The following is a 12,994-nucleotide window of genomic DNA, read 5'->3' as shown; positions in this document are numbered from 1 at the left end:
AGACATCTCAGTGGAGATACCAATGAAGATACCTTCAAAAATTACCCTCAGAGATGCCACCAGTGATGCCCTCATAGACATCTCCCATCCTTGTCCCCAAAAGAAGCCCCCCTTTGTTAACCCTCTAATTGCATGATGTTATTTTGACGCAGAGCCTGGCATGTGCAGCTCGTTAATGGCTCACAGTGCGCCGCTGCTCGTCTTGTTTAATGAGGAGGACAGATCTAGACGAGGAGCAATCATCTGCGGGCAATAATGCGGCTGATATCATGAGAGAGGCTTTGGCTTTATCGGGCACCCGCAGCCGCTTCCCTGGCACCAGGATATGAGGGGGACATTTCTGTGACAAATATGGTGTAAGACGGGTCTCATAGCAGAGATGTAAAGGGGTCCCTCCTCACCACCCCTGATGGAGGTCCTGGTTCATATGGTCTAAGGTCTTCTCCTTGAAATTACTCTGTAGTAACTGTAAAGACTCAACTCATAGAGCACAGCAGTGTGAGGACACACTCCCAGTGCATTTGGGGAAGCTACAACCCTGGAATATAAATCCATATATCACAGTCCTGCTGCTACTAACAACATACACAAAGGTCTGATTTCTCCAGGGAATATACCTATAAAACTGGCTGAAGTGAGCACAGAGCAAAGCATTGTGAGGACACTCCCAGTGCAGTTGGAGAAACTGCAATCCTGTCATATGCTTCTATATATCATATTGTGCTGGCAGTGATCGCGGGTGTTACCGGTAAGTCTTTGCTGCAATATACAGAAAAGACTTACCGGCTACGGAGAGGGCTCCGCCCGTGATCCCTCTCCATGCTTCGGGACCCAACGCGCACCGTAATAGTAGAAGGGGATAAAGGTGCACCAAAAAAAGTGGTGCACTCTGTCGGAGCAGTGCAGGGGGCGCCAGATTCATGAAGAACATGCACCAGAAATCCTGAATCTGGCGCCCCCTGCACACTACACAGGACACTGCACATAGTACACACTGCACATAGTACAGTCATGGCCAAAAGTTTTGAGAATGATACAAATGGTAATTGTTACTAAGTCTCCTGCATCAGGTGTTATAATGGTAATTTGCATTTACTCCAGAAGAGTCATCAGATTAACAGCAATTGATTGCAAAGTCAATATTTGCCTAGAAAATGAACTTTTTCCCCTAAAACACATTTCCCCTTCATTGCAGGCGCCTTAGGCGGAGCAGCGGCCATGGTGTCAGTGATGTCTCCAGTAACACAGGTGCAGGGGCTGATGAGGACAGGGCTGGGGACAATGTGTCATGTGTAAGTAACAATCACCACTGGGCAGTATAATAGGAGCAGGTAACATGGTGTCAGTGATGTCCCCAGTAACACAGGTGCAGGGGCTGATGGGGACAGGGCTGGGGGGACAATGTGTCATGTGTAAGTAACAATCACCACTGGGCAGTATAATAGGAGCAGGTAACATGGTGTCAGTGATGTCTCCAGTAACACAGGTGCGGGGGCTGATGAGGACAGGGCTGGGGACAATGTGTCATGTGTAAGTAACAATCACCACTGGGCAGTATAATAGGAGCAGGTAACATGGTGTCAGTGATGTCTCCAGTAACACAGGTGCGGGGGCTGATGGGGACAGGGCTGGGGACAATGTGTCATGTGTAAGTAACAATCACCACTGGGCAGTATAATAGGAGCAGGTAACATGGTGTCAGTGATGTCTCCAGTAACACAGGTGCGGGGGCTGATGGGGACAGGGCTGGGGACAATGTGTCATGTGTAAGTAACAATCACCACTGGGCAGTATAATAGGAGCAGGTAACATGGTGTCAGTGATGTCCCCAGTAACACAGGTGCAGGGGCTGATGGGGACAGGGCTGGGGGGACAATGTGTCATGTGTAAGTAACAATCACCACTGGGCAGTATAATAGGAGCAGGTAACATGGTGTCAGTGATGTCTCCAGTAACACAGGTGCGGGGGCTGATGAGGACAGGGCTGGGGACAATGTGTCATGTGTAAGTAACAATCACCACTGGGCAGTATAATAGGAGCAGGTAACATGGTGTCAGTGATGTCTCCAGTAACACAGGTGCGGGGGCTGATGGGGACAGGGCTGGGGACAATGTGTCATGTGTAAGTAACAATCACCACTGGGCAGTATAATAGGAGCAGGTAACATGGTGTCAGTGATGTCTCCAGTAACACAGGTGCGGGGGCTGATGGGGACAGGGCTGGGGACAATGTGTCATGTGTAAGTAACAATCACCACTGGGCAGTATAATAGGAGCAGGTAACATGGTGTCAGTGATGTCTCCAGTAACACAGGTGCGGGGGCTGATGAGGACAGGGCTGGGGACAATGTGTCATGTGTAAGTAACAATCACCACTGGGCAGTATAATAGGAGCAGGTAACATGGTGTCAGTGATGTCTCCAGTAACACAGGTGCGGGGGCTGATGAGGACAGGGCTGGGGACAATGTGTCATGTGTAAGTAACAATCACCACTGGGCAGTATAATAGGAGCAGGTAACATGGTGTCAGTGATGTCTCCAGTAACACAGGTGCGGGGGCTGATGGGGACAGGGCTGGGGACAATGTGTCATGTGTAAGTAACAATCACCACTGGGCAGTATAATAGGAGCAGGTAACATGGTGTCAGTGATGTCTCCAGTAACACAGGTGCGGGGGCTGATGGGGACAGGGCTGGGGGACAATGTGTCATGTGTAAGTAACAATCACCACTGGGCAGTATAATAGGAGCAGGTAACATGGTGTCAGTGATGTCCCCAGTAACACAGGTGCGGGGGCTGATGGGGACAGGGCTGGGGACAATGTGTCATGTGTAAGTAACAATCACCACTGGGCAGTATAATAGGAGCAGGTAACATGGTGTCAGTGATGTCCCCAGTAACACAGGTGCGGGGGCTGATGGGGACAGGGCTGGGGACAATGTGTCATGTGTAAGTAACAATCACCACTGGGCAGTATAATAGGAGCAGGTAACATGGTGTCAGTGATGTCTCCAGTAACACAGGTGCGGGGGCTGATGAGGACAGGGCTGGGGACAATGTGTCATGTGTAAGTAACAATCACCACTGGGCAGTATAATAGGAGCAGGTAACATGGTGTCAGTGATGTCTCCAGTAACACAGGTGCGGGGGCTGATGGGGACAGGGCTGGGGACAATGTGTCATGTGTAAGTAACAATCACCACTGGGCAGTATAATAGGAGCAGGTAACATGGTGTCAGTGATGTCCCCAGTAACACAGGTGCGGGGGCTGATGGGGACAGGGCTGGGGACAATGTGTCATGTGTAAGTAACAATCACCACTGGGCAGTATAATAGGAGCAGGTAACATGGTGTCAGTGATGTCTCCAGTAACACAGGTGCGGGGGCTGATGGGGACAGGGCTGGGGGACAATCTGTCAGGATTAAGTAACAATCACACCCCTGGACACTTTACAAGGAGGCTGGTGCTTGGTATCATTGTTTCTCTTCTGTTACCCATGGTTATCTCTAAAGAAACACGAGCAGTCATCATTGCACTGCACAAAACTGGCCGCACAGGGAAGAGTATCGCAGCGAGAAAGATTGCACCTCAGTCACCAATCTATCGCATCATCAAGGGATTCAGGGAGAGAGGCTCCATTGTTACCAAAAAGGCTCCAGGAGCCCAAGAAGGACCAGCAAGCGCCAGGAGCGTCTCTTACAAGCGTCTCAGCTTGGGGATGGGGCTCCCAGCATCACAGAGCTCAGGAATGGCAGCAGCGGGTGTGAGGCATCTGCACGCACTGTGACACTGCGGAGACTCCTGGAGCAAGGCCTGGTGTCCAGGAGGGCAGCACAGAAGCCGCTTATCTCCAGGAACCACCAGGGACAGACGGATATGCTGCAGGAGGTGCAGGGAGTGGACGCTGAGGACTGGGGGAAAGTCATTGGGGCAGATTTACTTACCCGGTCCATTCGCGATCCAGAGGCACGTTCTCTGCGGTGGATTCGGGTCTTCCGGCGATTCACTAAGGTAGTTCCTCCGACGTCCACCAGGTGGTGCTGCTGCGCTGAGGTCCGCCGGAGTTCACGATCCATTGCCGGCAAGTGCCAGGTAAGTGCGTGTCCAGCAACATTTTTTTTTTTTTAAAATGCGGCTGTTTTTCCGAATCTGTCGTTTTTTTGTAGGCCACGCCCCCCGATTTCCGTCGCATGCATGCCGCCGCCGATGCGCCACAATCCGATCGCGTGCGCCAAAATCCCGGGGCAATACAGGGAAAATCGGCGCAAAACAGAAATATTTGCGTAATCTGCCGGAAAAACGTGATTCGGGCCCTTAGTAAATGACCCCCATTGGGGGTCATTTACTAAGGGCCCGATTCGCGTTTTCCCGACGTGTTACCCGAATATTTCTGATTTGCGCCGATTTCCCCTGAATTGCCCCGGGATTGTGGCGCACGCGATCGGATTGTGGCGCATCGGATTGTGCGCTGGCATGCACGCGACGGAAATCTGGGGGCGTGGCTGAACAAAAACCCGACGGATTCGGAAAAAACGCTGCATTTAAAACAAAAAATCTGTTGCGGAGCTTGCACTTACCTTCACTCAGCCCGAGCCGTTTTCAGCGCAGCAGCGCCACCTGGTGGACGGCGGAGGAACTACCTTAATGAATCCCGGCCGGACCCGAATCCACCGCAGAGAACGCGCCGCTGGATCGCGAATGGACCGGGCAAGTAAATGTGCCCCAATGGGGCAGATTTACTTACCCGGTCCATTCGCGTTCCAGCGCCGGCTTCTCTGACGAGCGTTCGGGTCTTCCGGCGATTCATGAAGGTCCCGCTGCTGCGCCGAAGTCCGCCGAGATGCCCCGGAGTTCATCGTCTTCATCGTGGTGCATGTGAGTATGGCCCGTGCGACCAATTTTCTTTTTAAAATGCGGCGGTTTTTCCGAATCCGTCGGGTTACCGTTCGGCCACACCCCCGATTTCCGTTGCGTGCATGCCAGCGCCGATGCGCCACAATCCGATAGCGTGCGCCAAAATCCTGGGGCAATTCAGGGGAAATCGCCGCAAATCGGAAATATTTGGGTAACACGTCGGGAAAACGCGAATCGGGCCCTTAGTAAATGACCCCCATTGTGACACAATACAGCAGTGATAGTGCAGGAATGGACGGCGATCAGTCAGGATCTGGTGCAGGAGGTGAGTGAGAGCTGCCAGGGAGAATTGCAGAGGTCCTGGAGAAGAAGGAGAGGTCCTGCAGATACTGACTCGCTGCAGTAACTCCTCCTACCTGACAATAAAAGCTTCTGCTCCCCATAATATGATTGCACTTGTATCTCTGTATGTGATAAACATCTGACAGACCAGAGGGACACATCATGTGACAGAGTACACACTGCACATAGTACACCCCCTGCACATAGTACACACTGCACATAGTACACACCGTGCACATAGTACACCCCCTGCACATAGTACACACTGCACATAGTACACACCGTGCACATAGTACACACCCTGCACATAGTACACACCCTGCACATAGTACACACCGTGCACATAGTACACACCCTGCACATAGTACACACCCTGCACATAGTACACACTGCACATAGTACACCCCCTGCACATAGTACACACTGCACATAGTACACACCGTGCACATAGTACACACCCTGCACATAGTACACACCCTGCACATAGTACACACCGTGCACATAGTACACACCCTGCACATAGTACACACTGCACATAGTACACACCCTGCACATAGTACACACCCTGCACATAGTACACACCCTGCACATAGTACACACTGCACATAGTACACACCCTGCACATAGTACACACCCCCTGCACATAGTACACACTGCAATAGTACACACCCTGCACATAGTACACACTGCACATAGTACACACCGTGCACATAGTACACAGGGCACTGCACATAGTGCACACCCTGCACATAGTACACACTGCACATAGTACACACCCTGCACATAGTACACACTGCACATAGTACACACCGTGCACATAGTACACACTGCACATAGTACACACCGTGCACATAGTACACACTGCACATAGTACACACCCTGCACATAGTACACACTGCACATAGTACACACCCCCTGCACAAAATACACACTGCACATAGTACACACCCTGCACATAGTACACACACTGCACATAGTACACCCCCTGCACATAGTACACACTGCACATAGTACACCCCCTGCACATAGTACACCCCCTGCTCATAGTACACCCCCTGTACATAGTACACACTGCACATAGTACACACCCTGCACATTGTGTACATCCTGCAAATAGTAAACCCTGCACATAGTACACACTGCTCATAGTACACCCTGCACATAGTACACACTGCACATAGTACACCCTGCACATAGTACACACTGCACAGTGTACACCCCCTGCACATAGTACACCCCCTGCACATAGTACACCCTGCACATAGTACACACCCTGCACATTGTGTACACCCTGCACATAGTACACCCTGCACATAGTACACACTGCACATAGTACACCCTGCACATAGTACACACTGCACATAGTACACCCTGCACATAGTACACACTGCACATAGTACTCCCCCTGCACATAGTCCACCCTGCACATAGTACACACTGCACATAGTACACACCCTGCACATAGTACACACTGCACATAGTAGACACTGCACATAGTACACCCCCTGCACATAGTACACCCCCTGCACATAGTACACCCCCTGCACATAGTACACACCCTGCACATAGTACACCCCCCTGCACATAGTACACACTGCACATAGTACATCCCCTGCACATAGTACTCCCCCTGCACATAGTCCACCCTGCACATAGTACACACCCTGCACATAGAACACCCCCTGCACATAGTACACACACCCTGCACATAGTACACACCCTGCACATAGTACACACCCTGCACACAGTACACACCCTGCACATAGTACACACACTGCACATAGTACACACGCTGCACATAGTACACCCCCTGCACATAGTACACCCCCTTCACATAGTACACCCCCTGCACATAGTACACCCTGCACATAGTACACAGGACCCTGCACATAGTGCACCCTGCACATAGTACACACCCCCTGCACATAGTACACACTGCACATAGTACACACCCTGCACATAGTACACACCCCCTGCACATAGTACACACTGCACATAGTACACACCCTGCACATAGTACACACTGCACATAGTACACACCGTGCACATAGTACACAGGGCACTGCACATAGTACACACCCTGCACATAGTACACACTGCACATAGTACACACCCTGCACATAGTACACACTGCACATAGTACACACCGTGCACATAGTACACAGGGCACTGCACATAGTACACACCCTGCACATAGTACACACTGCACATAGTACACACCCCCTGCACATAGTACACACTGCACGTAGTACACACCCTGCACTTAGTACACACACTGCACATAGTACACACTGCACATAGTACACCCCCTGCACATAATACACACTGCACATAGTACACCCACTGCACATAGTACACGCCCTGCTCATAGTACACCCCCTGCACATAGTACACACTGCACATAGTACACACTGCACATAGTACACACTGCACATAGTACACCCCCTGCACATAGTACACACCCTGCACATTGTGTATACCCTGCACATAGTACACCCTGCACATAGTACACACTGCACATAGTACACCCTGCACATAGTACACACTGCACATAGTACACCCTGCACATAGTACACACTGCACATAGTACTCCCCCTGCACATAGTCCACCCTGCACATAGTACACACTGCACATAGTACACCCCCTGCACATAGTACACCCCCTGCACATAGTACACACCCTGCACATAGTACACACCCCTGGACATAGTACACACTGCACATAGTACACCCCCTGCACATAGTACTCCCCCTGCACATAGTCCACCCTGCACATAGTACACACTGCACATAGTACACACACTGCACATAGTACACCCCCTGCACATAGTACATCCCCTGCACATAGTACACCCCCTGCACATAGTACACCCTGCATATAGTACACAGGACCCTGCACATAGTGCACCCTGCACATAGTACACCCCCTGCACATAGTACACACCCCCTGCACATAGTACTCACTGCACATAGTACACACCCTGCACATAGTACACACTACACATGGTACACCACCTGCACATAGTACACACCCTGCACATAGTACACACCACACATGGTACACCCCCTGCACATAGTACACCCTGCACTGTTCTTAGTGAATGTGCATATTCCCTGTGATCTCTCGGATCTCCCCTCCTCCGCGTCTCTTCCCATGTTACATTCTGGGAGAGGAGATTTGCGCGGGGCAACGCTCACGTCAGGCTGTCCCACTCTCTCACTGTCACGCGCCGTTACCCGTCCTTCCTTATTCCGCCTTTTATCTGGATACAATTTCCTGTCTTCATCCTTCACGGGGCAGAATTACTGGTGATATTCCATATTATGTGCGGCTTAGCGGGAGCCTCCTGGCATGGAATTACAGTGTAATACGCAGGACGTGTGCATGTACCGCGTGTGATTACAGGTTATAACACCGGATTATCACATTACACGCCTCACTGGCGGGAGGATGAGTGTGAGTAGGCGCTTATATACAGGAGCGATGAGGATGAGTGTGAGCAGGAGCTTATATACAGGAGCGACGAGGATGAGTGTGAGCAGGAGCTTATATACAGGAGCGATGAGGATGAGTGTGAGCAGGAGCTTATATACAGGAGCGATGAGGATGAGTGTGAGCAGGCGCTTATATACAGGAGCGATGAGGATGAGTGTGAGCAGGAGCTTATATACAGGAGCGGTGAGGATGAGTGTGAGCAGGACCTTATATACAGGACGGGAGGATGAGTGTGAGCAGGCGCTTATATACAGGATGGGAGGATGAGTGTGAGCAGGAGCTTATATACAGGAGCGGTGAGGATGAGTGTGAGCAGGCGCTTATATACAGGAGCGATGAGGATGAGTGTGAGCAGGCGCTTATATACAGGAGCGGGAGGATGAGTGTGAGTAGGCGCTTATATACAGGAGCGATGAGGATGAGTGTGAGCAGGAGCTTATATACAGGAGCGACGAGGATGAGTGTGAGCAGGAGCTTATATACAGGAGCGATGAGGATGAGTGTGAGCAGGAGCTTATATACAGGAGCGGTGAGGATGAGTGTGAGCAGGACCTTATATACAGGACGGGAGGATGAGTGTGAGCAGGCGCTTATATACAGGATGGGAGGATGAGTGTGAGCAGGAGCTTATATACAGGAGCGGTGAGGATGAGTGTGAGCAGGCGCTTATATACAGGAGCGATGAGGATGAGTGTGAGCAGGCGCTTATATACAGGAGCGATGAGGATGAGTGTGAGCAGGAGCTTATATACAGGATGGGAGGATGAGTGTGAGCAGGCGCTTATATACAGGAGCGATGAGGATGAGTGTGAGCAGGCGCTTATATACAGGAGCGATGAGGATGAGTGTGAGCAGGAGCTTATATACAGGATGGGAGGATGAGTGTGAGCAGGAGCTTATATACAGGAGTGATGAGGATGAGTGTGAGCAGGTGCTTATATACAGGAGTGATGAGGATGAGTGTGAGCAGGCGCTTATATACAGGAGCGGGAGGATGAGTGTGAGCAGGCGCTTATATACAGGAGCGATGAGGATGAGTGTGAGCAGGCGCTTATATACAGGAGCGATGAGGATGAGTGTGAGCAGGCGCTTATATACAGGAGCGGGAGGATGAGTGTGAGCAGGAGCTTATATACAGGATGGGAGGATGAGTGTGAGCAGGCGCTTATATACAGGAGCGATGAGGATGAGTGTGAGCAGGCGCTTATATACAGGAGCGATGAGGATGAGTGTGAGCAGGAGCTTATATACAGGACAGGAGGATGAGTGTGAGTAGGCGCTTATATACAGGAGCGATGAGGATGAGTGTGAGCAGGCGCTTATATACAGGAGCGATGAGGATGAGTGTGAGCAGGAGCTTATATACAGGAGCGATGAGGATGAGTGTGAGCAGGAGCTTATATACAGGAGCGATGAGGATGAGTGTGAGCAGGAGCTTATATACAGGAGCGATGAGGATGAGTGTGAGCAGGTGCTTATATACAGGAGCGATGAGGATGAGTGTGAGCAGGCGCTTATATACAGGAGCGGTGAGGATGAGTGTGAGCAGGCGCTTATATACAGGAGCGATGAGGATGAGTGTGAGCAGGAGCTTATATACAGGAGCGATGAGGATGAGTGCGAGCAGGAGCTTATATACAGGAGCGATGAGGATGAGTGTGAGTAGGCGCTTATATACAGGAGCGATGAGGATGAGTGTGAGCAGGCGCTTATATACAGGACAGGAGGATGAGTGTGAGCAGGCGCTTATATACAGGAGCGATGAGGATGAGTGTGAGTAGGCGCTTATATACAGGAGCGATGAGGATGAGTGTGAGCAGGAGCTTATATACAGGAGCGGGAGGATGAGTGTGAGCAGGTGCTTATATACAGGAGCGATGAGGATGAGTGTGAGCAGGCGCTTATATACAGGAGCGATGAAGATGAGTGTGAGCAGGCGCTTATATACAGGAGCGATGAGGATGAGTGTGAGCAGGAGCTTATATACAGGACGGGAGGATGAGTGTGAGCAGGCGCTTATATACAGGAGCGATGAGGATGAGTGTGTGCAGGACCTTATATACAGGAGCGATGAGGATGAGTGTGAGCAGGAGCTTATATACAGGAGCGATGAGGATGAGTGTGAGCAGGAGCTTATATACAGGAGCGATGAGGATGAGTGCGAGCAGGAGCTTATATACAGGAGCGATGAGGATGAGTGTGAGTAGGCGCTTATATACAGGAGCGATGAGGATGAGTGTGAGCAGGCGCTTATATACAGGACAGGAGGATGAGTGTGAGCAGGCGCTTATATACAGGAGCGATGAGGATGAGTGTGAGTAGGCGCTTATATACAGGAGCGATGAGGATGAGTGTGAGCAGGAGCTTATATACAGGAGCGGGAGGATGAGTGTGAGCAGGTGCTTATATACAGGAGCGATGAGGATGAGTGTGAGCAGGCGCTTATATACAGGAGCGATGAAGATGAGTGTGAGCAGGCGCTTATATACAGGAGCGATGAGGATGAGTGTGAGCAGGAGCTTATATACAGGACGGGAGGATGAGTGTGAGCAGGCGCTTATATACAGGAGCGATGAGGATGAGTGTGTGCAGGACCTTATATACAGGAGCGATGAGGATGAGTGTGAGCAGGAGCTTATATACAGGAGCGATGAGGATGAGTGTGAGCAGGAGCTTATATACAGGAGCGATGAGGATGAGTGTGAGCAGGAGCTTATATACAGGAGCGGGAGGATGAGTGTGAGCAGGAGCTTATATACAGGAGCGATGAGGATGAGTGTGAGCAGGCGCTTATATACAGGAGCGATGAGGATGAGTGTGAGCAGGACCTTATATACAGGACGGGAGGATGAGTGTGAGCAGCCGCTTATATACAGGAGCGATGAGGATGAGTGCGAGCAGGAGCTTATATACAGGAGCGATGAGGATGAGTGTGAGCAGGAGCTTATATACAGGAGTGGTGAGGATGAGTGTGAGCAGGAGCTTATATAAAGGAGCGATGAGGATGAGTGTGAGCAGGCGCTTATATACAGGAACGATGAGGATGAGTGTGAGTAGGCGCTTATATACAGGACGGGAGGATGAGTGTGAGCAGGAGCTTATATACAGGAGCGATGAGGATGAGTGTGAGCAGGCGCTTATATACAGGAGCGATGAGGATGAGTGGGAGCAGGAGCTTATATACAGGAGCGATGAGGATGAGTGTGAGCAGGCGCTTATATACAGAGAGGGTGAGGATGAGTGTGAGCAGGCGCTTATATACAGGAGTGATGAGGATGAGTGTGAGCAGGAGCTTATATACAGGAGCGATGAGGATGAGTGTGAGCAGGAGCTTATATACAGGAGCGGTGAGGATGAGTGTGAGCAGGAGCTTATATACAGGAGCGATGAGGATGAGTGTGAGCAGGCGCTTATATACAGGAGCGATGAGGATGAGTGTGAGCAGGACCTTATATACAGGAGCGATGAGGATGAGTGTGAGCAGGCGCTTATATACAGGACGGGAGGATGAGTGTGAGCAGGCGCTTATATACAGGAGCGATGAGGATGAGTGTGAGTAGGCGCTTATATACAGGACGGGAGGATGAGTGTGAGCAGGCGCTTATATACAGGAGCGATGAGGATGAGTGTGAGCAGGCGCTTATATACAGGAGCGGTGAGGATGAGTGTGAGCAGGAGCTTATATACAGGACGGGAGGATGAGTGTGAGTAGGCGCTTATATACAGGAGCGATGAGGATGACTGTGAGCAGGCGCTTATATACAGGAGCGGTGAGGATGAGTGTGAGCAGGAGCTTATATACAGGAGCGATGAGGATGAGTGTGAGCAGGCGCTTATATACAGGAGCGATGAGGATGAGTGTGAGCAGGAGCTTATATACAGGAGCGATGAGGATGAGTGTGAGCAGGAGCTTATATACAGGAGTGATGAGGATGAGTGTGAGCAGGAGCTTATATACAGGAGCGATGAGGATGAGTGTGAGCAGGAGCTTATATACAGGAGCGGGAGGATGAGTGTGAGCAGGCGCTTATATACAGGAGCGATGAGGATGAGTGTGAGCAGGAGCTTATATACAGGAGCGGGAGGATGAGTGTGAGCAGGCGCTTATATACAGGACAGGAGGATGAGTGTGAGCAGGTGCTTATATACAGGAGCGATGAGGATGAGTGTGAGCAGGCGCTTATATACAGGAGCGATGAGGATGAGTGTGAGCAGGAGCTTATATACAGGAGCGGGAGGATGAGTGTGAGCAGGCGCTTATATACAGGACGGGAGGATGAGTGTGAGCAGGCGCTTATATA

General features: G+C 50.9%; 1 protein-coding gene across 1 annotated transcript in view; it reads right to left on the bottom strand.

Moving 5' to 3' along the window:
• Positions 1–8,499, bottom strand: part of DOC2A (double C2 domain alpha) — an 81,645-nt gene extending 73,146 nt beyond the window's left edge. Inside the window, exon 1 of the mRNA XM_072119463.1 lies at positions 8,435–8,499. Within this exon, the coding sequence (XP_071975564.1) occupies positions 8,435–8,484 (50 nt within the window). The 5' untranslated portion in view covers positions 8,485–8,499. The remainder of the gene's footprint in view (positions 1–8,434) is intronic.
• Between the last annotated feature and the right edge of the window lie 4,495 nt (positions 8,500–12,994).

The sequence above is a fragment of the Engystomops pustulosus genome, chromosome 8 (genome assembly GCF_040894005.1).
Source record: "Engystomops pustulosus chromosome 8, aEngPut4.maternal, whole genome shotgun sequence".
NCBI lineage: Eukaryota > Metazoa > Chordata > Amphibia > Anura > Leptodactylidae > Engystomops > Engystomops pustulosus.
This window is presented reverse-complemented; position numbering and strand designations above follow the sequence as displayed.